Source organism: Dama dama, chromosome 19 (assembly GCF_033118175.1).
Source record: "Dama dama isolate Ldn47 chromosome 19, ASM3311817v1, whole genome shotgun sequence".
Taxonomy (NCBI): Eukaryota; Metazoa; Chordata; class Mammalia; order Artiodactyla; family Cervidae; genus Dama; species Dama dama.
The window spans coordinates 41,102,144-41,127,305 of NC_083699.1; the positions used below are offsets into that span (position 1 = coordinate 41,102,144).

The window sequence follows — 25,162 nt, forward strand, 5'->3', positions numbered from 1 at the left end:
ATCTCATTATGGAGTGCTGACATTTTCAGTAAAACCTTCAACCAAAATCTGAGGATATTTTAGACTAAAAACAAGCCTGGTTTATTAGGCACAGCTTATAACTTGCTGCTAAGTAGATACAATCTATTTAGAGAAATTTATGTAGATAGCTGATAAAACATTTCAGAATCCTCATCTTTTTCTGCCCAAGACAGAGTGTTAAACAGATTATCGAGAATTCTCTCTTCATTTGGTGGAGTAGAGTCTTGCAACATTGTTGGAGTGGATGGAAGCCATAGGACCATGATTTAAACCAGATCTCTTGACTCTACAGCGCTAACTCTACCTCCATATTCTAGTTGAATGACTGTAGGTGTGACCTTCTTCCAAGGGAGGTGGGGAGATGCAAAGCTAACACTTGTACGTGCATAATGGCTAGAATATAATAAGGCCACAGCCTCATGGTTCATTCTTTCTATGTCTGTTTCTCAATATTTCTTCCTCCTTCATTCCCCTTTTCTCTTCTTCATGTATTCTTCTGTTCCTCCTCCCATTGATTTAAATCCTAACTTTGTCTTGCCTGTCTTTGAACTATATTGAGGAAGGGCATATATTGGGTTACCCAAGGTCACCGAGTCACTTAAGTGTGTAAGTCGCTCAGTTGTGTCCGACTCTTTGCGACCCCATGGACTGTAGCCTGCCAGGCTCCTCTGTCCATGAAATTCCCCAGGCAAGAATACTGCAGTGGGTTGCTGTTTCCCTGCCAAAGATAGTAACAGCTCCTTTACAAACTACTGATTGAGAAGTTTGCCCCTGAATCCTCTCCCCAAACTTATAAGATGAGTACTGGTACTGTCTCCATTTCACAGACAAGGAATGCGAGCTACAGACAGGCTCAGTGTCCAATCTTACAAAGTTTGTCACTAGTAGAGCTGGATGTTTTCACGCCCACACTCAGCCAACCCAAAGGCCTCCAAAAGACTTACGATTGGCAATCAGTTATCAAAACAGATATTTTTTTATTGCAGGCTATTTGACAGGAACAGAGTAAATAGCCTTGTACAGTCTCTGCCCTCATGGAGTGTGTGTGTGTGTGTATGTGTGTGTGTGTGTGCATGTGTGCACACACACACACGTAGGGATGATTCTTAGACCAGAATCACTGGAATTGCCCTAGCCTCTGTACTTCAATGTCCATTCTGACTTGTCAAGATTCACATGGTTATCAGTTACTAAACCTCTTACATATCATTCCTTCTTACAAATGATGGTAAGAGCTGAAAATGAAAATGGATCAGAATGCTTTGAAAAATGTAATGGGGATACAAGTTCACATAGGAGTTGAAATAATCTTTGAATGAGGCATTCAAGCCATGACTTGGACACTGAGTTTTCTCAGCCTGCTGTGAGATGGTGTTGGGCAGATGCCAGACCATTGGATTTGATCCTGAAACTGAAAGGGTGCCATTTAATAAAGTCAACAGGGAAGTAACATCACTCCTTTTGTATTTTAAGAATAGCACTGAGGTTCCGTGTGAGAATGGATGGGAACAGGGTGACCAGTCTTAATCTTTACATTAGATTGATGATTTGTAGTGGGAATTCAGATATGTATCAGTCACAAATCATTCTTTTCAGTCTCTTGAAAGTAAAATGAAAGTGTCAGTTGCTCAGTTGTGTCTGACTCTTTGTGACCCCCTGACCTGTAGCTTCCCAGGCTTCTCTGTGGAATTCTCTAAGCAAAAATACTGGAGTGAGTAGCCATTCCATTCTCCAGGGTACCTTCCCGACGTAGGGATTGAACCTGGGTCTCTTGCATTTCAGGCAGATTCTTTAACATCTGAGCCACCAAGGAAGCCCAATCATCCTTTCCAGTTTCTGAGGGAGACAAAATATGCACTCAAAAAGTTATAATACAAGTTGTCATGCAGTGGTATATATAAAGGCTGCAGCAGACAGACAGCAAATACTGTGGATGAGAGGATTTTCAGACCATGCTCACTTTTTTTAAAATCAGAAGCCATTGCTTTCACTCTTTCCTGTTCTCTCTGTTGAATAGATTCTTAACTCTCAGAAAATTTCATTGCATACCCTGAAAGACTCTGAAATCTGAAGCAAATCAACTCAGTAAACACTTATCTAGTGTCTGCTTTGTCTTTGGTTAAGAATCATATTTCACTCATTTCACTGTATTTCCACACAGGAAAATGAGAAAATGAACTCAGTATAATAGAATAACTTGGGCAGGGGTCAGTGAACCTATATTCAAGTCTCCATTTTATCTTCATTCAGCAATTTGACCTTTGAAGATTAGCATAAACCAATGCTTAGTTGTCCAGATTGAGTTGAAATTAAGAGATATTTTTCGTGTCCTCTGAGAAAGATGGGCTCCGTGAAGGTTTTCTGGAGAACTGGGAAGATGTGGAGGAGCATGAATCAGTTGACTGCCAATGTGATACCATCTTGCTGTTCCCCTGATGGAACCTGTCAATGATAATCATCTCTGAGCTCTGCGGGCATAAAACATTTTCCTGTGATCCTCTCCCTCCCTCCTTCCTTGGTCATGGGGCCAGGACGAGAAACAGGATGACTTTCTTCAGCTCCTCTTTCTTCCAAGGTGATAGACCTCATGATGTTTTGTGTTGGTAGAGATGTTTCAGTGAAGACGATTAATTTGGAAAGATTATGCCATCGACTTTTCTTCTCTGTGGTGATTTTTACAGGATAGACCACTGGAACAATGAGAAGGAGAGGATTTTGCTGATCACAGACAAGACTCTCTTAATTTGCAAATATGACTTCATCATGCTTTGCTGTGTGCAGTTGCAATGGATTCCCCTGAGTGCTGTCTATCGCATCTGCCTGGGCAAGTTTTCCTTCCCTGCGATGTCACTGGACAAGTGAGTGTGAGGTCTTAGACTTGGGAAAGTGATGCAGTGGGGGTGGGGCATGCAGGGAAAGCAATCACAAAGTTCAGTTCACTACTGTAACCTGGGAGAAGCCAGGGGAGAACAGTGAAGCTGTAGTTGAATTTATCAAACAATCCTGAGTTCCTACTCTATGTCAGATATTCATGGATACAATTTTTAACATTTCACAATTTACATAGTACTTTAATATGAGTACCTGACAAGTGAATGGTTGAATGTAAAGTGGAAAGAGCTGCGGGAACGTGGAAGAAATGTTACTAACCTAATTCATGTGACAGAGATCAGAGAAGCTTTCCTGGAGAAGCACTTGAAGCAATATTTGACTTGGGGTAGGAGTCAGTCACAGAAGAACAAAAGCTTAAGAGTATGCCAAGCAGAAGGAAGAGAGAAGTCAAAGAGATGAAGGTGGGAAAAAGTGAAATGCCTCTAGGAAGTTAAATTATTCTCTAAAGTGTAATGGACAGAACCCATGAGAGCTAATAGCACTTCTTGAAAGAAGTCTCTTTAGAGATTTAGTGGAGGGGACAGCAGCTGTCTTGGAGATATTGACAGTTACCAGGAGACCTGATGAGGTTTATGGCAGAAGATTGCTGAACTGAGTAAATTCTTGAGATGGGCTCAAACTGAATTTCTTCGACATTTAAGTCTGAGCCAGAGGATAGCCATCTTCCTCTGAACTGTAAGCTCATTGAGTGCAGGTATCTTTGATTATTGTCGTTGTTGTTCTTTTAGTACCTGGTATTGGGCATAGTATGTAGTAAGAACTGAAAAATCTAAAATTCTGAAAAAAAGCATAGGTTGATCAAGTGATTGGTTTTCTTTTCATAAAGCATACCATATCAAAGACCTATTTTTTATTTATTCTTTTCATGGATGCTAGAAACAATTGATTCAGTTCACTAACTTTTTGAACTGGTGGATTTTTCAATATCATATGCACATTGTAAACATATATTTAACATCACAAAAATTAGTTACTGTCAGCATCTCTCTCCTATCCCAAACCTTAAGTTTTCCAGAATTATCTCCATAGGAGATAATCAACGGTTTCATGTTTTTTTTTCCTTTTGAAAAATAGACTGGACCTAAAAAAAAAAGAAAAAAGAAAAATAGACTGTAAATATATAAGGATAAAATTGTCTTTCGTGAATATATGTATGTTTTTATATATTTATAATATTTATCAATGCAAATATTTATTACAAATTATTTTACAATGGGTACAATACCATAAAATGCTTTGCTTCAAGCTATTTTACTCAAAAATATACCTTGGAGACACTATTCTATAATCATGGAAAGATTAACTTCAGTCTTTTTAATATTGCAGAATATTCAAATCCAATCTATTTATCAAGCCCCATATTAATGGGCACTTACTCTTTTCTACTAAAAGCAAAGCAATGGGCTTCGCTAGTGGCTCAGTGGTAAAGAACCTTCCTGCCAATGCAGGAAACAAGGTTTCGATCCCTGGGTTGGGAAGATCTCCTGAAGAAGAGTGGCAACCCACTCCAGTACTCTTGCCTGGAAAATCTCATGGACAAAGGAGCCTGGTGGGCTACAGTCTGTGTGATCTCAAAGAGTCTGATAACAACAACAACAACAGGACTTTGCATAAGTATGCAAATATATTTGTAATGTAAATTTCCACAAGTGGAAATATGAGGACAAAAGTCCTGTGAATTTTAATGATAGATGCTGCTGAATTGCCTTCTAAACAGGTGACAGCTGGTTATGCTCCCATAAGTATTAATCCTTTCTCATGTACCCTCAACAAGATTGTGTTTTATGAAACTCTTTCTTAGCCAGTGAGATGAAGAAAAATATTTTTATTTTAATTTCCATCACTAGAATTTGAAGGAAGTTGAGGGTGTTTTTCTTATGTTAGAAAGTAGTTTTATCTATATTTCTGTGAACTGCCTATTTTTGGCCATACTACATATTTTTTTTTCTATTGAAACATTGATCTTAAAATTGATTTATAAGAGATCTTAATATATGAAGGTCCTGTTTATGCCATATATTATTGCAAAATTTTTTCCCATTTATCATATTTCTTTTACCTTTCTAATGCCGTATTTACTGTCTTTGAGTTTTAGGTTGTTAAACGTATCATTCTTCCAAGTTTCTAAGTTTATTTCTTTTTGAGAAAGGTTTTCTCCACCACTGAAATTACAAAATATATTTCCAAGTTTTCTTCTAGTGTTTTTTATAAATTTTTTAAAAAACGTTTATTTGTTTATTTATTTGACTGTGCTGGATCTTCAGTTGAGGCATGCAGGATCTTCGATCTTCACTGTGGCATGTGAGATCTCTAGCTGTGGCATATAGGATCTACTTCCATTACCAGGGTTCAGACCTGGGCTCCCTGTATTGAGAACATGGAATCTTAGCTATTGGACCACCAAGGAATTTTACTTTTAAAAATACTTAAATTTATGTTTCATCTGGAATTTACCTTAAGTAAGGAAAAAGATAAGCCATCAACTTTATTTCTTTATCCAGATGGCAGATTAGATTTCTCAATATCATTTATTCAGTTCTCCCCATTATCCATAAATATTGTATTTTGCCATGTGTATTTGTGTTTATTCTGAGTTACCCATTTCACTTTAGAGTGCAAAATGCTTTTTAATTATTAAAGCACTTTATTGCCATTTTAATATCTGCTAGAGTTACTCCCATCTTATTAGTCTTCTGTTTTAAAGAATTTGTTTATTCAGGCATATTTATTTCTCCATGAGCTTACTTAATTTTTAAAAATTCTGTTGCTAATAGTATTTTCAAATATTAAATCAACCATTTAGTCTTAAGATAAACACATTTAATTACAGTGTATGATCCTTTCTATATGTTGTTGAATTCAATTTGCTAATATTTTATTAAGGAGTTTTGTGTCTATGTTCATGAGGATATTAGTCAATTATTTTCACTCTTTTGTAATGTCTTTCCTGAGTATTTCGGTTATGCTGGTCCCGTAAAAGAAGTTGGAATGTGTTCCCTTCTCCTCTATTTTCTAAAAGACTTTATGTATAAATGGTATTATCTCTTCCCTGCATGTTTGTTGAAATTTACAAGGGAAGTTTTCTGGGCCTGAGGGACAGTTTTAGATACTAAATGACTTTGTTTTATAAATACTGAGTTACTCTTATTTTTCCTTCTATGGTAATTTTGGTAAATTTTATTTTTCCAGGAATTTGTTGTTTAAGGTGTTTCATTTAAAGGCAAAAAGTTGTTACTATTCCATTCTTATCCCTTTAATGTCTTCTTTCCTGATATCAGTGATCTGCAGTCTCTGTTTTCTTTCTGTGAAAGAATCTATTGATTTTGTTGCTTTTAATAAAAATATGCTTTTCACTTTGCCAATTATGATTGCTTGATTTCTAATCGATTTTTACTATTTTATTTTTTCCTCTACTTACTTTCAGTTTACTTTATTTTTTAACTTTTTGATTTGAAACCCTGAAACATTGATTTTAGGCTTTTCTTCTTTTATAATGTGAGCATTTGAATCTATAAATTTCCTTCTAATAGCTGCTTTTACTACATCTCACAGATTTTGGGTATGTTGTGCTTATACTACCGTTCAGTTAGAAATATTTTCTAATTTTTCTTGTGATTTCTTCTTTGACCCACAGATACTTTAGAAGTCATATTGACAAATTTCCAAATATCTTGAGTTTTTCTTGATATTTTAATATTATTGAATTTTAATTTAGAGAACATAGTGTCTTTGACTTTAATCCTTTTAAATGCATTGTAGTGTGTTATTGCCAAATTCAGACTTAAATTGAAGAAAGTAGGGAAAATGACTAGACCATTCAGGTATGATCTAAATCAAATTCCTTATGATTATACAGTGGATGCGATAAATAGATTTAACGGACTAGATCTGATAGACAGAGTGCATGATGAGCTATAGACAAAGGTTCGTGACATTGTACAGGAGACAACTGTACAAGGATCAAGACCATCCCCAAGAAAAAGAAATGCAAAAAAACTAAATGGCTGTCTGAGGAGGCGTTACAAATAGCTGTGAAAAGAAGAGAAGCGAAAAGCAGAGGAGAAAAGGAAAGATATATCCATTTGAATGCAGAGTCCAAAGAATAGCAAGGAGAGATAAGAAAGCCTTCCTCAGTGATCAGTGCAAAGAAATAGAGGAAAACAATAGAATGGGAAAGGCTAGAGATCTCTTCAAGAAAATTAGAGATACCAAGGGAACATTTCATGCAAAGATGGGCTCAGTAAAGGACAGAAATGGTATGAACCTAGCAGAAATAGAAGATATTAAGAAGAGAAAGCAATAATACACAGAAGAACTGTACAATAAAAATCTTCATGACCCAGATAATCATGATGGTGTGACCACTCATGTAGAGCCAGACATCCTGGAATGTGAGGTCAGGTGGACTTTAGGAAGCAGCTCTAAGTTAGTGGAGGTGATGGAATTCAAGTTAAGCTATTTAAATCCTAAAAGATGATCCTGTGAAAGTGCTACACTCAATATGCCAGCAAATTTGGAGAACGCAGCAGTGGCCCAGGACGGGAAAGTTCAGTTCTCATTCAAGTCCCAAAGAAAGGCAATGCCAAATTACTGCACAATTGCACTGATCTCACACACTCACAAAATAATGCTCAAAATTCTCCAAGCCAGGCTTCAACTATATGTGAACCATGAACTTCCAGATGTTCAAGCTGGTTTTAGAAAAGGCAGAGGAACCAGAGATCAAATTGCCAACATCTGCTAGAAAAAGCAAGAGAGTTTCAGAAAAACATCTATCTCTGCTTCATTGACTATGCCAACGCCTTTGACTATGTGGATCACCACAAACTGGAAAATTCTTCAAGAGATGGGAAAACCAGACCACCTGAGCTGCCTCTTGAGAAATCTGTATGCAGGTCAGGAAGCAACAGTTAGAACTGGACATGGAACAACAGACTGGTTCCAAATAGGGAAAGGAGTACGTCAAGGCTGTGTATTGTCACCCTGGTTATTTAACTTATATGCAGAGTACATAATGAGAGACACTGGGCTGGATGAAGCACAAGCTGGAATCAAGATTGGTGGGAGAAATATCAATAACCTTAGATATGCAGATGACACCACCCTTATGGCAGAAAGCAAAGAGGAACTAAAGAACCTCTTGACAAAAGTGAAAGAGGAGAGTGAAAAAGTTGGCTTAAAGCTCAATGTTCAGAAAACTAAGATCATGGCATCTGGCCCCATCACTTCATGGAAAATAGATGGGGAAACAGTAGAAACACTGGCAGACTTTATTTTTTTGGTCTCCAAAATCACTGCAGATGGTGACTACAGCCATGAAATTAAAAGAGGCTTACTCCTTGGAAGAAAAGCTATGACCCACCTAGACAGCATATTAAAAAGCAGAGATGTTACTTTGCCAACAAAGGTCCATCTAGTCAAGGCTATGGTTTTTCCAGTGGTCATGTATGGATGTGAGAGTTGGACTATAAAGAAAGCTGAGCACCGAAGAATTGATGCTTTTGAACTGTGGTGTTGGAGAAGACTCTTAAGAGTCCCTTGGATTGCAAGGAGATCCAACCAGTCCATCCTAAAGGAGATCAGTCCTGGTTGTTCATTGGAAGGACTGATGTTGAAGCTGAAACTCCAATTCTTTGGCCACCTCATGCGAAGAGTTGACTCATTGGAAAAGACCCTGATGCTGGGAAAGATTGAAGGCGGGAGGAGAAGGGGATGACAGAGGATGAAATGGTTGGATGGCTTCACCACTCAATGAACATGAGTTTGAGTAAACTCCAGGAGTTGGTGATGGACAGGGAGGCCTGACGTGCTGCAATTCATGGGGTCGCACTGGGTTGGACACAACTGAGTGACTGAACTGAACTGAAAGAAGAGTGTTAAAATCTGCTCTTTTTGTGGGATTGTCTCTTGTTTCTTTAATTTAATTTAATATTTTTTTGCTTCATGTATTTTAAGAGTCTGTGTTAGATTAATACACATTAATGATTGGTATGTCTTTTTGATGAATTGAGCCTGTTTTAATTATGAAATGTTTTTTCTTTTTATCTCTGGCAGTATTCTCTCTAGTACTCTACTTTATATCTCTTATTATTATAGGCACTATCATTTTATACTTATTTTTTCTTAGTATATATTTTTGCATTTATTTTCTTTCTCTCCATATTTAGAATGCTTTTCTTTTTGAGATGACAAAATTGCGTCATACTTTTAATCTGTTCTGATGGTCTCTGCCTTTTAACTGGAGTGTTTAGTCTCTTCACATTTTATGTAATTTTGATATGATTGAAGCTAAGGCTACCTTAACTTGTTTTCAGTTTCCCTCTTCTATTTTTTATTTCTTTATCCCCTCCTCACTGCCTTTTATGTTGCAGTTCTCATGCATGTTACTTTTATTGCATTTCAAACCCCAAAGGATAATACTATAAATTTTGCTTTAAGAAATCATATGTATTTCAAAGAAATCAGAAAACAAAATTATCTTTTATATTTATGCATGTTTTCAGTTCTTATGCTCTTTATTTGTTCCAGAAGATTCAAGTTTCTCTTTGATGTCATTTTACTTATACACAAAAAATTACTTTTTAGCATTTCTTTGTAATGTAATTTACTATGAAAAAATTTCTTATTTTTTGAGCGGTGGGGAGAATCTTTTTAAGCCTTTATTCTTAAGGAGTATTTTCTTTAGTTAGAGGATTCTGACTTGACATTTTTTTCTTTCAGCTTTCTTAAGATGTTCTACTGTCTTCTGGTCTCCATAATTTCTGAAGAGAAATCCACTATCATTTGAACTGCTATTGCTCTGTATATTCTCTAAATGCTTTCAAATGTTCCCTTGATCTTTAACTTTCAGAAGTTTTACTATCATGTGCCTACTCCCTTGAATTATGCTATAAATTCCCAGTTTTATTACACTATTTAGAAAATGTCTTCTCTACGATTTCTACTCTTTGGGATTTACTAAATATTTTTACATTTCAATACTTAATTTATATCAACATTTCATAAACACTTGAGGGTGCAGCCTGTCCTTTTTTTGTGTAGAATTTGATAAATTGCTCTTATATATCCATTATCATTATACTATTTGTGTTTTGTCTGTCTTTGCCTATTATTTATTAGTCAAATTTTTTGGCCACTTGATCTGTCATAGACTGAGGAGGAATTAAATTTTCCTCGATTACAAGTCCTTTTTTTCTGTGTTTTTACTTTGTATCTTTATATTATGAATGTTTGTGTTGTCTTGTTTGATGTAGGACCATTTATAGATGTTGAATCCTTATTTTAGATTACAATCTTTTCATTATAAAGTTTATTTTCTTTAATTTTTTCCTTGTGTTTGATCTTGTCTGCTGAGTATAGTGAAGCTTATGACCATTTTGTTTGAATTTTTTCATATATTTCTGCCTGATTTTTACTTTAAATTTTTGGGGTTTATTTTTCGATGTGTTCTTATGTGCAACATATAATTGAATTTTACTTCATGATCCAACCTGAGGGTCTTTTCTTTTAATTGGTAAGATTAACCCATTTATACATATTAATATGACCATCACAGTCTTAGTTCTGCCATCTTGATTTTTGTATTATTGTATTTTTCTAAATATATTACCACATTTTCTGTATTTCCTTTGCTTTCCATTGAGTGTATTTTTCTCTAAGCAAGAAAGTTTATAGCTTTTTTCTGCTAGTGACTATAAGTGACTTTTTTCTACTAGTGACTATAAGTTATAGCATTCTTAATTCTATCTTTTTTGAATATTATCTGTTTGTTTCTCAGTAATAAACTCATTTACATTAGCAATCTACTTTTCATTTTTATATTTCCTTATCATTTTTTTACAAATGCTTTTTAAATTATTAAAATATGCTAACATATTTACAAGAGACCTGGAAAATACAGAACAAGGCACATGTAGTTCCACTATATATTACAATTACTTTTTTAAGTAGAAAAATTAAGATTTTTAGTTGAAATTTCAATATCAAACTCTCAAAAATTAATAGAATAAATATACAGAAAAGTCAAAGGATATAGTACCTGAAAAACACTATGAACCAATTCAATATAATTAAGATTTATATAATTTTCACACATCAGTAGGATAAAAATTCTATTCAAGTTCCCAAAGACTATAAACTAGGAGACACTGAAATGTATCCAGTTCATAAGATCAGGTGCAAGAATTTGATGGTCATTTTAAAATATCTTTTGATATTGATCTCTAACATAATTCCACAGTGACAAGAGAACAGACTGTGTATGATTTCAATATCTATCATTCATTTTTAAAGTTGCTTAAGATTACCATTATTAGTTATGTTTATGTAAAAAGTGTGCTTCCACTTGATATGTCATCTTCATCAGTGTATACTAAGTCTCCATTGTGAAACATAAGAAATCTACATATTCATACTCTCCTCACATCCTCTCATCCTTTACCTCTCTTCTTTCATTAGTCTTCTCGGAAAAATTTCATTTTTTATGGCATGTTTTATTTTATTTCCCATGAGGCATCCAATTATTACCATAGAAAGTTGGTGTAATTCCAGCCTTCCTAATTAACTTGTGCAGTTTTATTCAGATTTTCATTCTGGGGTTAGAGTAAGAAAGCTTGTGCTGGCAGCTGGCATGTTGTTAAAAGTTAAAGGTCTTTCTCTGGGACCCTGGGGTAGAAACAGTGTGATGAAGGGATGGTTTTTAAAGTTCTGCTCAGTTTTTTAGCAAATATCCATGGTAGAGTTCTGGACTAGGGGTAGAGTCCTGGATTTCAGATCTAATTTTACAATGGTTAACTTTGTTTCTCATCTATCACAAAGTCATTCATATGTCACTTTGCTTCATTAATAGCTTTATTGCAAAGTTCTGATGAGATGGTTTGGAAGTACTTTACAATATGTCTCAGAGATATCAGGTGTTAACAAGTTCTGATTTTTTCCCCAGATACAAGTTTTTGTTAGAATGGAACTAAGTAGATTAATTTGATTGTTACCTTTATTTCCAAGTCAGTTGGCCCTTCTTGATTGGACATTGTCACTAATTTAAGTCAGAGGTCAGCCAGTAGCTGGCAGGAAAAGGAGGAAGAGGCAAGAGAAAATCAGCTGCTAATTAATCTGAAACTGGCTCCAGAGGAAAACCTGAACAGGGTGAGCAAATTGTTTTGTTATAAGAAAATGCAAATGACTTAGCGGGCTTCCCTGGTGACTCAGATAGTAAAGAATCTGCCTGCAGTGCAGGAGACCCAGGTTTGATCCCTGGGTTGGGAAGATCCCCTGGAGAAGGATGTAGATGGTAAAACTGACACTGTTTATTTACCAAGAGCTCTTACCTCCCCTGTGCCATTTGACTTTCAACACCAAGAATAAATAGTACAGACTGACTACATTTTAGAGATGAGAGACGTGAGACCAGGAGAGGTAAGCAGGGATTCAGGCACCAGCAGCTATTTAATATTAGATTTGGGTTTCAAAATCACTTCTTCCAACTTCCCGTCCAGTGTTCCTTTCCTTTAATAAATAATGCTTGATCTCTTTTTTTTCCACCCCCCCCCCAACTCCTCCCTTCCCCTTCCCATCCCCTGCCTTCTCTTTCCACCCCTGTTTCGCTCCCTTTCATCTTGCCTCTGTATTTTTTATCCTCCCTCTTTTCCTTTCCTCCTGTCTATTCCTCTGGGTGAAGACTGCCTCTCTTGTTAACATAGCTTCTTCTCTTAAGAAGCCACGGGGAGGTCTTTTGGAACTTAGCAGAACATGTGCCAGCATATCCCTTATACCGGTGCTTACAAAACAGAGTTGTTTTGTTTTAGTCACTGTTTTGCCTTTGGCTTAATGTGAAGTGAGAGGGTGTTGGGAAGAGACAACTAGAGGCTAAAGATCATTTATGTGTGAGATGAAGGAAGATATTCTTTAGCTTAGAGCATTCATCAGACAGAAAACCAGGAAATGATAAAATGGCTTATCTTACACGGTAACTGCCTTAACCAGTTGCTAGTACATAGCTTCTGTTATTTTCTCTTATCTGAGATGAGAACACTAAATCTTATTTCTATCATAATTGGATTCATTCCCAGATTTTAATTAAAATTTAATTTGTATAATCTTGTATCTGTAACCTGTTAGAAAAGTGAAGGAGGGAGAGGAAGACTCCATTTCTATGAAATTAACCATAAGGTTAAACCATGACCAATCTTAACCACACCAATTATCTTACTGTCTGAATTTAGACAACACACTTTAATTCCTGGTCTCTCAATTTCCGATCTATAAGATGTCAATTATAAAATTCCACATCAATCCTAACTCATAGGTCACGATAGATTTAAATGGTGGATGTGAAAGTGTTTTGTAAATTGTAAAGTATTAAAATAATCATTACTAAAAGAGTTCTAAAAATCCACATTTACTTGATAACGCTTCCATTTAAAAAAATATGCCCACAAGAGATAATGATGAGGAAACTGAGTGGTCAAGTGACTTTTATGTTAACATGTAGGTACATGGTGTGTGTGTGTGTGTGTGTGCATGCGCTGAGTTGCTTCACTCATGTTCAACTTGGTGGGACCCTATGGACTCTAGCCCTCCAGAATCCTCTGCCCATGGGATTCTCCATGAAGGAATACTGGAGTGAGTTGCCATGCCCTCCTAGAGGGGATCTTCCTGACCCAGGGATTGAACCCACATCTCTTATATTTCCTGCATGGGCAGGCAGGTTCTTTACCACTAGCACCACCTGGGAAGCCCATGGTGAGGTCTGAAACATGAGATCCTCTAATCTCAAATCCTTTATCATGCAGGTAATTCCTACTGGCTATCAAATGCACTGTAATTTTTGTGAAGAAATGGCCTCCATGTCATGACCTTTGCTCCTATCTGAAGTCTGTAATGAGGAGTTAAGAGATTAGATAGCCTAGGGCTTAGAGAGTGGGTTCTGGAGTCAGGGTGCCTGGGAGCCAAACCTAGATCTGCTCTGGGTGGCCTAGAGCAAGTCACACTACAATCTGTGCCTCAGTCCCTTCACTTGGAAACTGGTGAGGGTAATAGCGTCTATCTCAGTCTATGTTAAAGATTAAATGAGATAATACATATAAAATTTTAGAAAAATATGTGGTGTGTAATAAGCACTTGAAGGATGTGAGCTTCTGTAACAAGTTTGGGAGAAAGACACTGGTTTAGGATTCAGGGATCTGGGTCCTGATCTACTTTCTTGATCAAAAAAGTCTCCTCCCCTTGCTAAATTTCAGTTTCCTCACTTACTCAGTTTCAGATTTTTTTTTTAAATGGGGTGTAGCTGATTTTCAATGTTGTGTTAGTTTCAGGTATATATCAAAGTGATTCATATATATATATATATATATATTCTTTTTCAGATGATTTTCCCTTATAGGTTTTTACAAAATACTGACTATAGTGACCTGTGCTATATAGTAGGTCCTTATTGCTTATCTATTTTATATATAGTAGTGTGCATATGAGACCTTCCCTCATAGCTCAGTCAATAGAGAATCTGCCTGCAATTCAGGAGACCTGAGTTTGATCCCTGGGTTGGGAAGATCCCCTGGAGAAGGAAATGGCAATCCCTTCCAGGATTCTTGCCTGGAGAATCCCATGGACAGAGGAGCCTGGGAGGCCCCAGTCCATGTGGTCGCAAGAGTCGGACACGACTTAGCAACTAAACCACCACCACAGTGTGTATATGTTAATCCCAGATTCTCAATTTATTCCTAAATCTCTGAAAAAAATTTGGCTCTTTTTGGTCTTGAAATCCTGTGCTTTTGTGGTAGTCTCTCGATGAAGCAATTTTTCCAAAGTCATTCATCTTAGAGGGCTGAATGATTTTGCCTAATCAATTATTCCTATGAAAAATGTCTCCAAAAGATTTTCTGCTAGAAAACATTGTTGCTGTCACATTGACATGCCAACAAACCCTGAGGGGGACGGTCAGGCCAAGAAATGCCTCCTTGCAAGAGCAGGCACTGCACATTTCTCTCTCCTTGCTGCTTAAACTTTGCATTGTGCTGGGAGTTGCGGGATGTGGTCACCCCTCATACTGTCTGTAGAGATGCTGTGTAAACAAGGGCTGGGAGCTGCCCGCGGTTGACTTAGTATAGTAGGAGAAGGCACGAGAGAGGAGGGCATTCCAGACGTTACCCCATCACCTCAGTCTTGCTCCTTTGGATCCAAAGACCAGTGAGCCGTTCCATGCCCCCAGGGTCCTAATTTGGCATCTCTTTCTCAGACAAGGGCTTCAAAGGGCCTCTCCTCTGCTCTGGGGGAAGCCGGCTCGTGGCCCAGGCTGATTCTGCTGGCTTCGCGTCTGTCAGTGCATCCTAATCACTGTTATAAGTGTGGTTCTGCAGAACACCTTGTGAAATAGTTTCCTATTGCTCCAGCAACATCTCCTGTCTAGACAATCTAATTATGAGCACAGAGCAAACAGCTGAAGTGTTTGCTGCCCCCAAGGGTTGCCTAACTCTAGGAGTGGGGGTGGAAGGACAGGGGAAGGGAGGGAGTGGATGGCACTGGTAGCTTTTTGTTGACTTGACCAGAAAACAGTGCTCCAAAAGAATCTGGTTAACTTTTAATTAAAAAGAAATGATCTGGTGGAAGCTGGCACTTTGTTGTTTATCCAAACTCAGTGGAGAATTAAACATAGCGATTCATTTCCCTCCAATCACATCTTTTTCTTGGCTTCAAAGGTGGTTTGTGGTCTCTTTGCTTAAAAAAAAAAAAGAAAGAAAAAGTCACTGATTTAATCATCTGCCCTCCCAGTAGCAGTTTGAAAATAAAAAGTGGCTCCCTTAAAGTATGTTCTTTCCAAGTAGTAATTCGATTACATTCAGCGAGTCCTTCCTGAGCTCCGGCCACATGGCAGGCGTGATGATGACAAGGTGACAAGACCTGGATTCTGTCCCCAGGATGTTTATGATCTCATGGGAAGGCAGACACACATACACACTAATGTTTTAACCAGGCTTTGATTAGTGCTCCAGTGAAAAGCCAATAGTCCGTGGGCACAGGAGAGGGGGAGAGAATTTTTCCTGGGAGATATGGGAAGGTCTTAGAGGGAAGGTGGAATCTGAGCAGGTCTTTATAGGATGAGCAGAATTTGGGCAGAGAGATAGTGAGGAGTCGTCCAGGCATCAGCGGACAAATGCCCAACTAGCGTGATCTTGCCAAGTCTCCTGTGGGGCAGGGTCCCAGCTGTTAAGAAGGTATGGTGGAAGTTTTCGAATAGTTTTAGATAATGACATGAGGTGTTTATTTTTATTTAAAAAATTTTTGTTGGAGTATAGCTGATTTACAATGTGGCATTAGTTTCATGTATACAGCAAAATGAAATAGTCATACATATGCATATATTCATTTCTTGAATTCTTTTCCCTTATAGATTATTACAGAGTATTACCTGCTTTACCATACAGCAGGTTGTTATTAGTTATCTATTTTATATGTAGTAGTGCATATATGGTGGTCTTCCCAGGTAAAGAACCTGTCTGCCAATGCAAGGAGATGAAAAAGACAAAGATTCGATCCCTAGGTCGGGAAGATCACCTGGAGAGGGAAATGGCAACCTACTCCAGTATTCTTGCCTAAATAATTCCATAGACAGAAAAGTCTGGTGGGCTACAGTCCATAAGGTTGCAAAGAGTTGGACATGATTGAAACGATTCAGCACCACACAGTATATGTGTATATGTATATATATATATATACACACATGTATATATATATGTATATGTCAGCCCAGTCTCCCAATTTATTCCTCCCTCTCTTACCCCTGGCAATCATAGATTTGTTTTCTACATCTGTGACTCTAATTCTGTTTTGTAAATAAGTTCATTTGTACTGCCCTCTTTTTTAAGGATTCTACATTAGTGATATTATCTGATATTTTTAATATGAGGTGTTTAGGTTTTAGTCTTCTTAAGATCTGAGATGATGAAGCTTTTAGGAGAAGAGATAAAATGATTGGCATTTTCCTTTGGGAAGTTAAGGGGGGAGCAATGATATAAGAGATGGTTTGGAAGAGACAGAAACTGGAAAAAGGGGCCGGCTAAGGGAGAGACACTTAGATTCTCTGAGGGTACAGTTGGGAAATTATAAGAACCTGAACTGGGCCAGTGGAAGTGAAAAGGAGGGCATGGGTGTGAAGACTTGCCTGCAGTAGAATCTCTGGCATGTGATGGATGAATTGGGTGTTCTTGGTATGGGAGTGGGAGAGAGGGGAAGGGCTGTGAGCTGAACAATTGGAAGAGACTCTTCATGTTTATTATCTAGGGTGGCTGCTTGGCTACTCAAGCAGGGCAAATTCGATGGTTAGGACAAACTGGTTGTGCCACTGACATTTACTGAGCACTTGGCATTACCTGTTGCTAGGCTGGGCACTGTGATGCCCTTGTGCCAAAGAGAGAGTTTCTGCCTTCATTGAGTTCACAGTCAAGGGGGCAATCAAATCGTCATACTGATACATAGAAAATTACAACAGTGAAAGTGCTTTGAAGAAGAGATGTATGGGTTGTGTGAATTATAGACTACTCTGTAGCAACTCAGCTCAAAACCTGGTAGCATTACATAAAAATCACTTATTATTTCTCTGCTTCTGGGTCAGGAGTATGGGTGTTCCTTAGCTGGGTCCTGTGGTTCAGATCACTGGGGCAATGGCACCTCCAGCTCACTCGAGTGGTTGTCCATAGACTCAAGTCCTCACTGGCGGATGGCCAGAGAGATGGGTTCCGGCCACGTGAGCCTTTCTATAAGACTACTGACAACATGCATGGCTGCTGGTCTTCCTTACAGGGAACAAGGGAAAGAGTGAGAAGGAACATGAAAGACTGAGCAAGATAGACGCTACCATCTTTAGGTAACCTCATCTTGGAAGGGACAGTTCATCACCATGATGTATTCATTGGAGGCAAGTCACTAAGTCCACCTCACACTCAGGTGGTGGCTATCACCTGAGGGAAAGCAGGTCAAGAGGTGGACACTGGAGGCTGTTGAACAAGCAGCCTTCCACGTGAAGGTGATCAGGACCTTTATTAGAGGATTTAGATCAAAATTGGAGGGTGAAGATGAAGGAAGTCTTCTCTGAGGAAGGGCTTTTGAAACTGGGACTGCAGGAGACAAGGTAAGGAGGTTATGGAGAGTGGTCCAAGGAGAGAATAGTTCGTGTAAAGGAGAGAGACAGAGAGAGCCTGGTACCTCTGTGGAACTATAAACAAGTCAACAAGAGGGCCCAAGGGACACCAATGTGGAGATGAGTTTCAAATTGAGATTCTGATGAGCTTATGGCATTTGGAAGAGTTAGAGTAATTCAACTGGTATCTGTCATTTGCATTGGCAGGCATTCCCTAGAGAGGTTCAGAGTTAAAACCAGTTTGAAAGCTCTTGCTCTAAACTGTGGGACTGTTTCTGGTACTGCTGGGAAATGGTTCTGATTCAAGTGCATAAAATGAATCAAATTGCCCACTTATCTCTTAGGATAATTACTTATTGTGTAATGTGATAATGTTCATAAATCACCCAAGGCTTTTTGGGGAATGGTATTATATAAACACAAGGATTTATTAGTGATGATGGAAACAGATTTGGGGGATAAGATCAGATGTGACTCTTGATGCTATGGCATTTGACTCCAAACTAAGAGGCCTATGACGTTCACATGAGTTCTTGAGGAAGGTTTTAGGTTAAGAAATGGAGGCGGCAGAGTATTGAGAGGTGGATGGAATGGATATAGGCATGGAGAGGTAGGGTGGAGAATGGGGAGTGCTCTTTTTAGCTCATTCACTCTGAAAATAAAGGGCACTTGCCATTTGTCAATCTGTCAAATGAATGTGACTATTTAGAAATGCAACATGGAGATTTTACTGGGCTAGGAATGAGAAAGTCTGAATTCTTATCCCTATTTTGTCTTCAATGTTCTGTGTGTCCTTGGAAGAAAGTTGTTTCCTCTTCCAGAGTCTTATTTAACCCCCATATAACATGACGGGTGAAGTCAAACGATTTTCAAGGTCTCTGCCATCTTGTGGGCCAGTAATTTTATAACCATCTTTCCATCGTTTCTCCAGTAAAATGAGAACAATAAGAACTTGTTGACAGTGAAGGAATATTGTGACCAATGACAGTTTTTGTTTTGGGAGAGTTTAACGTTGGTGGCAGAACTTGAACTTTTGTGCATTTATTTTTCAGACCCTAGGGAAAGATGAAAACTGCGGAGGGAAAATAGGCAAGAGCTGGTGTTTGATACAATTTTTCTAGCTTCGACTGACATCTTCTTCTTCTTTCTCTTCTTTTTACCTCCCTGATCGTCTCAGTCCAAACTCCCCAGAGGCAGACATGTAGTTCATATTTTGGAGTTAATAATATCCACCCTATAGAGTTGTGAGGATTAAATGAAAACATTGAGAAGAGCCAAGCTGGTGACTGTTATAGATGCTCCAAACATATTAGTTTCCTTTTGCTTTCCAATTTTTTTTTTTCTATTAGAAAGATAACACTCTCCATACATGTTTTATAGTACTGCAAAATGCTAATAGATAGATAGGAGCTTCCTAGGTGGTACAGTGGTAAAGAATCTGCCTGCCAATGCAGGAGATGCAAGACATGCAGGTTCAATTCCTGGGTTGGGAAGATCCCCTGGAGAAGGAAATAGCAACTCACTCCAGTATTCTTGTCTGGAAAATTCCATGGACAGAGGAGCCTGGTGGGCTACAACCCATGGAGACACAAATAATCACATGCAACAGAGCAACTGAGCACAACAACCATAGCTAGCTACTCCCTGAAAAGTTACTGAGTCACTGAGTGGGGCAGTTAGGGCTGCAGGTCTATGCTGTAAATTCCACAGGAGAGAACTGATGGTCATTTACTTTACTCAAGGACTTTACTTCATGGCAAACTAACGAAGACTTGGAACCTGTTTTCTGATGGAAATAGGAACTTGATGATGAGTTGGCTTGAAAACACCTAAGCCCTGTTAACAGTTGATTTGGGTTTATTTCTGGGAGCAGGGAAAGCACATGTTAAAATGCTCCTAGGAACAAGACAGTACCCTTGGCCACCTGCCCCCAATTCAAACCAAGCAAGCTGCTGCTACTGCTAAGTCGCTTCAGTCGTGTCCGACTCTGTGAGACCCCATAGATGGCAGCCCACCAGACTCCCCCATCCCTGGGATTCTCCAGGCAAGAACACTGGAGTGAGTTGCCATTTCCTTCTCCAGTGCATGAAAGTGGAAAGTGAAAGTGAAGTCACTCAGTTGAGTCCGACTCTTTGCGACCCCATGGACTGCAGCCTACCAGGCTCCTCCATCCATGGGATTTTCCAGGTAAGAGTACTGGAGTGGGTCACCATTGCCTTCTCCAAAATCAAGCAAGAGGCATATAAAAGAAGGGATGACTCTACAGGTTTGCATAGAGAAGTGACCTTAAATGCAATGCCTGGCCGCCTGAAACTCCTAGTATTATATATTTTATAATACCATTTGGTAATGGGACAGCAGGCAGAGGAAATCGGTTTTAACATAAAACCTGAATTATAATTAAGAACATTAAGTAATTAATAGTCTTTGATTTTTTGGTTAAAAAGTTGTTTCAGCTGTTGAACATAGTTACAGACTTTGTGGGCTTTCCAGATGGCACTAGTCGTAAAGAACCCACCTGCCAATGCAGGGGACATACGAGACTTGGGTTCGATCTTTGGAGGAGATCCCCTGGAGGTCCTTGGAGGAAAATCCCCTGGAGGAGAGCATGGCAACCCACTCCAGTATTCTTGCCTGGAAAATCCCATGGACAGAGGAACCTGGCAGGCTATAGTCCATAGAATCTCAAAAAGTCTGACATGACTAAAGTGAGGTAGCACTCACACACAGACTTTATGTGTTTCCCTTGCATTTTTTCCCCCTTCTTTCATGGTAATTTGGATATTGCTGCACCTAGATTCAGGAAACAAGCTTTAACTGTAGTAGTTTTAATGTGATGATTCAACAAATGAAAGACAGTGCCTAGTAGTCTTTGTAGGGTAAGAAAGATGAATTATATATTGGTCTTGTCCTCAGATAGCCTGAGCTCTAACTGTGAACAGGGAGAGTAATTATATACAAAGCTAATTTTCACAGAACACTTGACACAATAAACCCTAAATGAAAGACAGAAGCAATGTATTATTGAAGCAATTCTGAGGCTTTTCTTTTTTGTTTTTAAGGTTAGTAATTTTTGCTCAAGAAATAGATGAATTTTGTTAGAGAACAGTGCCTTATAGACTGCCAGTAGAGTATTATCAAAAGGCATGATGATGCAAGAGTCTAAAACATTGTTTCAGAAACCATGACTAGTCTCCTGGGTGGCTGGAGGGTAGGGAGAGAGGTGGGAGAAAGGAAGGGGAAAGGAGAGCCTGTTCATGGAGAACGGTAAATGGCAGAACAAGGAGGTTGCATACATTTTGATTGGCGGCTGCTGCTGCTGCTGCTAAGTTGCGTCAGTCGTGTCTGACTCTGTGCGACTCCATAGACGGCAGCCAACCAGGATCCTCCATCCCTGGGATTCTCCAGGCAAGAATATTGGAGTGGGTTGCCATTTCCTTCTCTAGTGCATGAAAGTGAAAAGTGAAAGTGAAGTCGCTCAGTCGTGTCTGACTCCTCGCAACCCCATGGACTGTAGGCCACCAGGCTCCTCTGTCCATGGGATTTCCCAGGCAAGAGTACTAGAGTGGGGTGCCATTGCCTTCTCCGTTTGATTGGCTAGTGGAGTCAAAAAGCTTTCATTGCAGGAGAGGTTTTCTGCATACCTGTGTCCCTACAGCCTGTGGAACATTAGTATGTGGCAGGCACATTACTGTGTACTCAGTGAATGGTGAGTACCTGACCAGACCAGGTGGTGGTGTGTGAGATGGATTGGAACACTGAAAAACACATGATCAGATCTTTGACTCAGTCCTGGTGAGAGGTGTTGGATGCTTGGCCTAGGTGTGGAAAGGAGAAATCTTAAATGAGAATCTGAGTACCATACTCTGCAGGCAATACTGATTAGTGGCCTCAGACTCCAATGGAGCAAAGTCACTTGAGATTTGCTTAAATGGAGATGAAGTCTGAAAGCAGAATTGCTTGGGGTTTCTGGACCTACTATCCTCAGCAAGTATCAAGTTACATCACATACTATGATGAACTGGGCAGCAGACAAGGATTTGGTCACACATGCTCTTGACTTTGCCTTTGGGGACCTATGCCAAGAATGCCCTGGATTTGATCTTGGGTGCGGTGCTGTCCACTCACTCATAATGCCCTGGGAGGCGTGTTGACAAGGATGGGTGGATGGTGGGGTTTTGCTGAACTATTTCTTGGCAAACTTCTGAGAGGAGGCGTTCCCCAAATGCCACAATACTGTTATTTTTGAGAAATGAACTGAACCCAGGTGGCTGATTGGACAAGGCCACTCCCAGTTTCTTCTAGATAAATATTTGGTTGCCAGGAGGTTATATTTAAATGAGAACTACCTCCTTAGGAAGTTATTGCCTGGGAATTCCTGCAGAGGGCAGGATCCCATCCCTTCTGGGAAATATTTGAAAACAACCCCAAAACTTACACTGTACTCACTATATACTTAGTGTGGGGTATCCAGCCTGAGGTTCTCTAAACTCTGTTGCTCGGCGAACAAGAAAACCTATCAGTGTTATATATACTGCATTTCTTTGAGGGACACGCTTCTGGTCTTCAGTGTCATAACGGCAGAAATCTGAAGCACAAACAGAATCCGAGTTAGGGATTTGGCTTTAAAGAGAAAAATCAGTTCTCTGAAAAAGAGCTTGGTTCTTTCTGGAATCCAACTGCAGAGTCTGGGAAGCTGGAGAATTTGGATCTTTCAGACCTAAGACATTCTTGACTTTGATCTTGCTACTCATAATCAATGTGTGAATGTTGGTTTTTCAGGCCCCACCAATTTAACTTTTCCTATGGTCTTCTCCTAAGATCTCTCTATGGGGAGAATCCTTTTATTTTATGTATTTTCTTTCCGTTTTCACTGAATGAGACTATTAGGATTCAGCAATTAAACCTTATGACTATTTTGGGAAATCATCTGTCTATAGGAATTCTTCATTAACGTCCTTAGTTTTTTTAAGCACTCAGAACAAAACACAAAGGAAAACGCATGGCAAAAAGCAAGGTGTAAGCACAAACACAAGTAACAAGTCTATCACTCTAAAGTTCTGGGTCAAGGGTCACTGTTTTTGGTCCTCCTATCAAGATCCATCTTAAACACACATTCTTCTTAACAGCATGTGGCATCAAGGTCACATGCTGCGACTCTCCTCATGATTTTCTGAATCATCTCTTAATCACCAGCAATGTATTATTTTTTTGTTTTGTTTTTAGCACTTTGGATGCCATTTTTCATTAGGATGTGCACTGAGATAGATCCCATAAAAAAGAAGAAACCTTACTTATGTCTACCAGCTTAAATAAAAGTGAGAAGAGGCTTGTTCAGCAGATTGGGCTGATCCCCCAGGCTATGTAGGGTCTGTTTTGGTGAAAATACATCTGGAGGAATGACTTGAGGGGGTGACTGGGGGACGCTTGGCCAAGTCAAAGTTCAAGATTTGTTTCTTCTGATGCAAAAGAACCTGCTAATTATGATGTATTTAAATTCTTTCAATGTGCTATTATCATAATTCAATACATGAGTGATAGGACATATAGGTTTTTGGAGTTGGAAAGTAATTTAGAATATCTGGTTCAATCTTCCTCATTTTATAGATGTAAACTGTGGTCTTAGGAAACTGTATCCCAGACCCCCAGTGGCAAAGTTGAGAGCAGAACCTAAAGAAGGAGAAATAACCAAAGAGGTCTTTCATTGATGTATGCCTGTAAATTCTGGCATTTTAGGTTTTCTTCTCTGTATGTTATCAGAAGACAGGGACTCTGCTTTTTAGAAGCATCTAGGGAATGGCTGACACATTGGCCATGAAGATAGAAGATGTAGAATTAGAGCTTTGACTTTCCATAAATGAGCTCCCTGACATTAGTATTGAATATATTCTCTCTTCTCTGGACTGTTCCTTAAACATCTGTAGAGCAAAGAGAGCAGTCTATAATCTTCCATGTGTCTTTCAAAACTAAAATTCTGTAATTTGAAATTGTTATCTGAGTATTCTTAAATAATAATAATAGTGATATACTGAAGCAAAAACAGAAAAGGATCAGGTGGTTTTACAGAAATCATACCATATGGAAGGGAATGTGCTTGGATATCAAGAGTTTTAAATTTGACATGATCCCAGCATTTAATCCCTCATACCTTTGTCTAGTGTTATTGCTAGGGAAGAGCCCTTTAACAAAGTTTTCCTTTCATTGCTTCCTAAAATTTTCAAATAACAATCTCTTTAAATTCTAATTTTCTGAAATCCATGCTGTTCCTCTGGGCGGTTGCTGGGCAGCAGCAGAAGTGCTGAAGTGGTGGCCTATGGAGAAAGAAGAATGGCAGAAGGGCGTCAAGGCTCATTGAGTGCTGAGAGTATGCCCTAGTCCTCAAGGCCAGTGAGTGACACAGCTGGAAGGGCTCATAGGGCTGGGACTGGCAGCCGAGGGAGGAATTTTTCCTTTCTCATTGTTTGTCACCAGTCCTTTGAAGAGGGTGGTAAATAATTATGGTAGCTGCTACAGTTTCTTAAATAGCCACTGTGGGCCAGGCACTGCATTAGGCTTTTTAGATATGTCATTGTGAATTCAAATGTCACCATCAGCAAGGTGATATTATTCCCAATTTACAGATGAGGAAACTGAAGAAAAGACAGGTTATCTGAACCATCCTTGAGGCCACAAAGCCAGCCAGTGCTTTATCTGGGATGAAACACAGGATCTCTATGACACCAAAACCTAGACTTTTCTTATCAAGGGGATGCTGAAGAAATAAAGATAAAGCCAATAAAAGAAATCTCATCTCTGTTTTTGAGTTGAATTAATCAATGAGTCAGGGAAAATTTTGGCTAGAGAGAATATTAATGTCTATTTCCAATATTTTAGTGTCCTGGAATCTGCAAGATCTTTGCATACTCATTATTTGCATTCACACACACATGTACACACACACACACATACAGAATCCCATAATAAATGCAGTAGGGTTGGTTAATTTTTAATTTGTTAAATGAAGAAACTGAGGCTCACTTGAAAGAGAGGTCGTCTTGGTAAAGTTCTCAGTAAACAGAAGAGTTGGATCTCCTGAAATCTGGGCTGGGATATTTTCACTAAACCACACTGCCTTGAAGA

The 25,162-nt window shown here is 38.8% G+C and overlaps 1 protein-coding gene across 1 annotated transcript in view; it reads left to right on the plus strand.

Moving 5' to 3' along the window:
• The window catches only part of TPRG1 (tumor protein p63 regulated 1), a 335,634-nt gene that overhangs the window by 250,128 nt on the left and 60,344 nt on the right, over positions 1-25,162 (plus strand). The window contains exon 4 of the mRNA XM_061166821.1: positions 2,703-2,879. Coding sequence (XP_061022804.1) covers positions 2,703-2,879 — 177 coding nt within the window. The remainder of the gene's footprint in view (positions 1-2,702; positions 2,880-25,162) is intronic.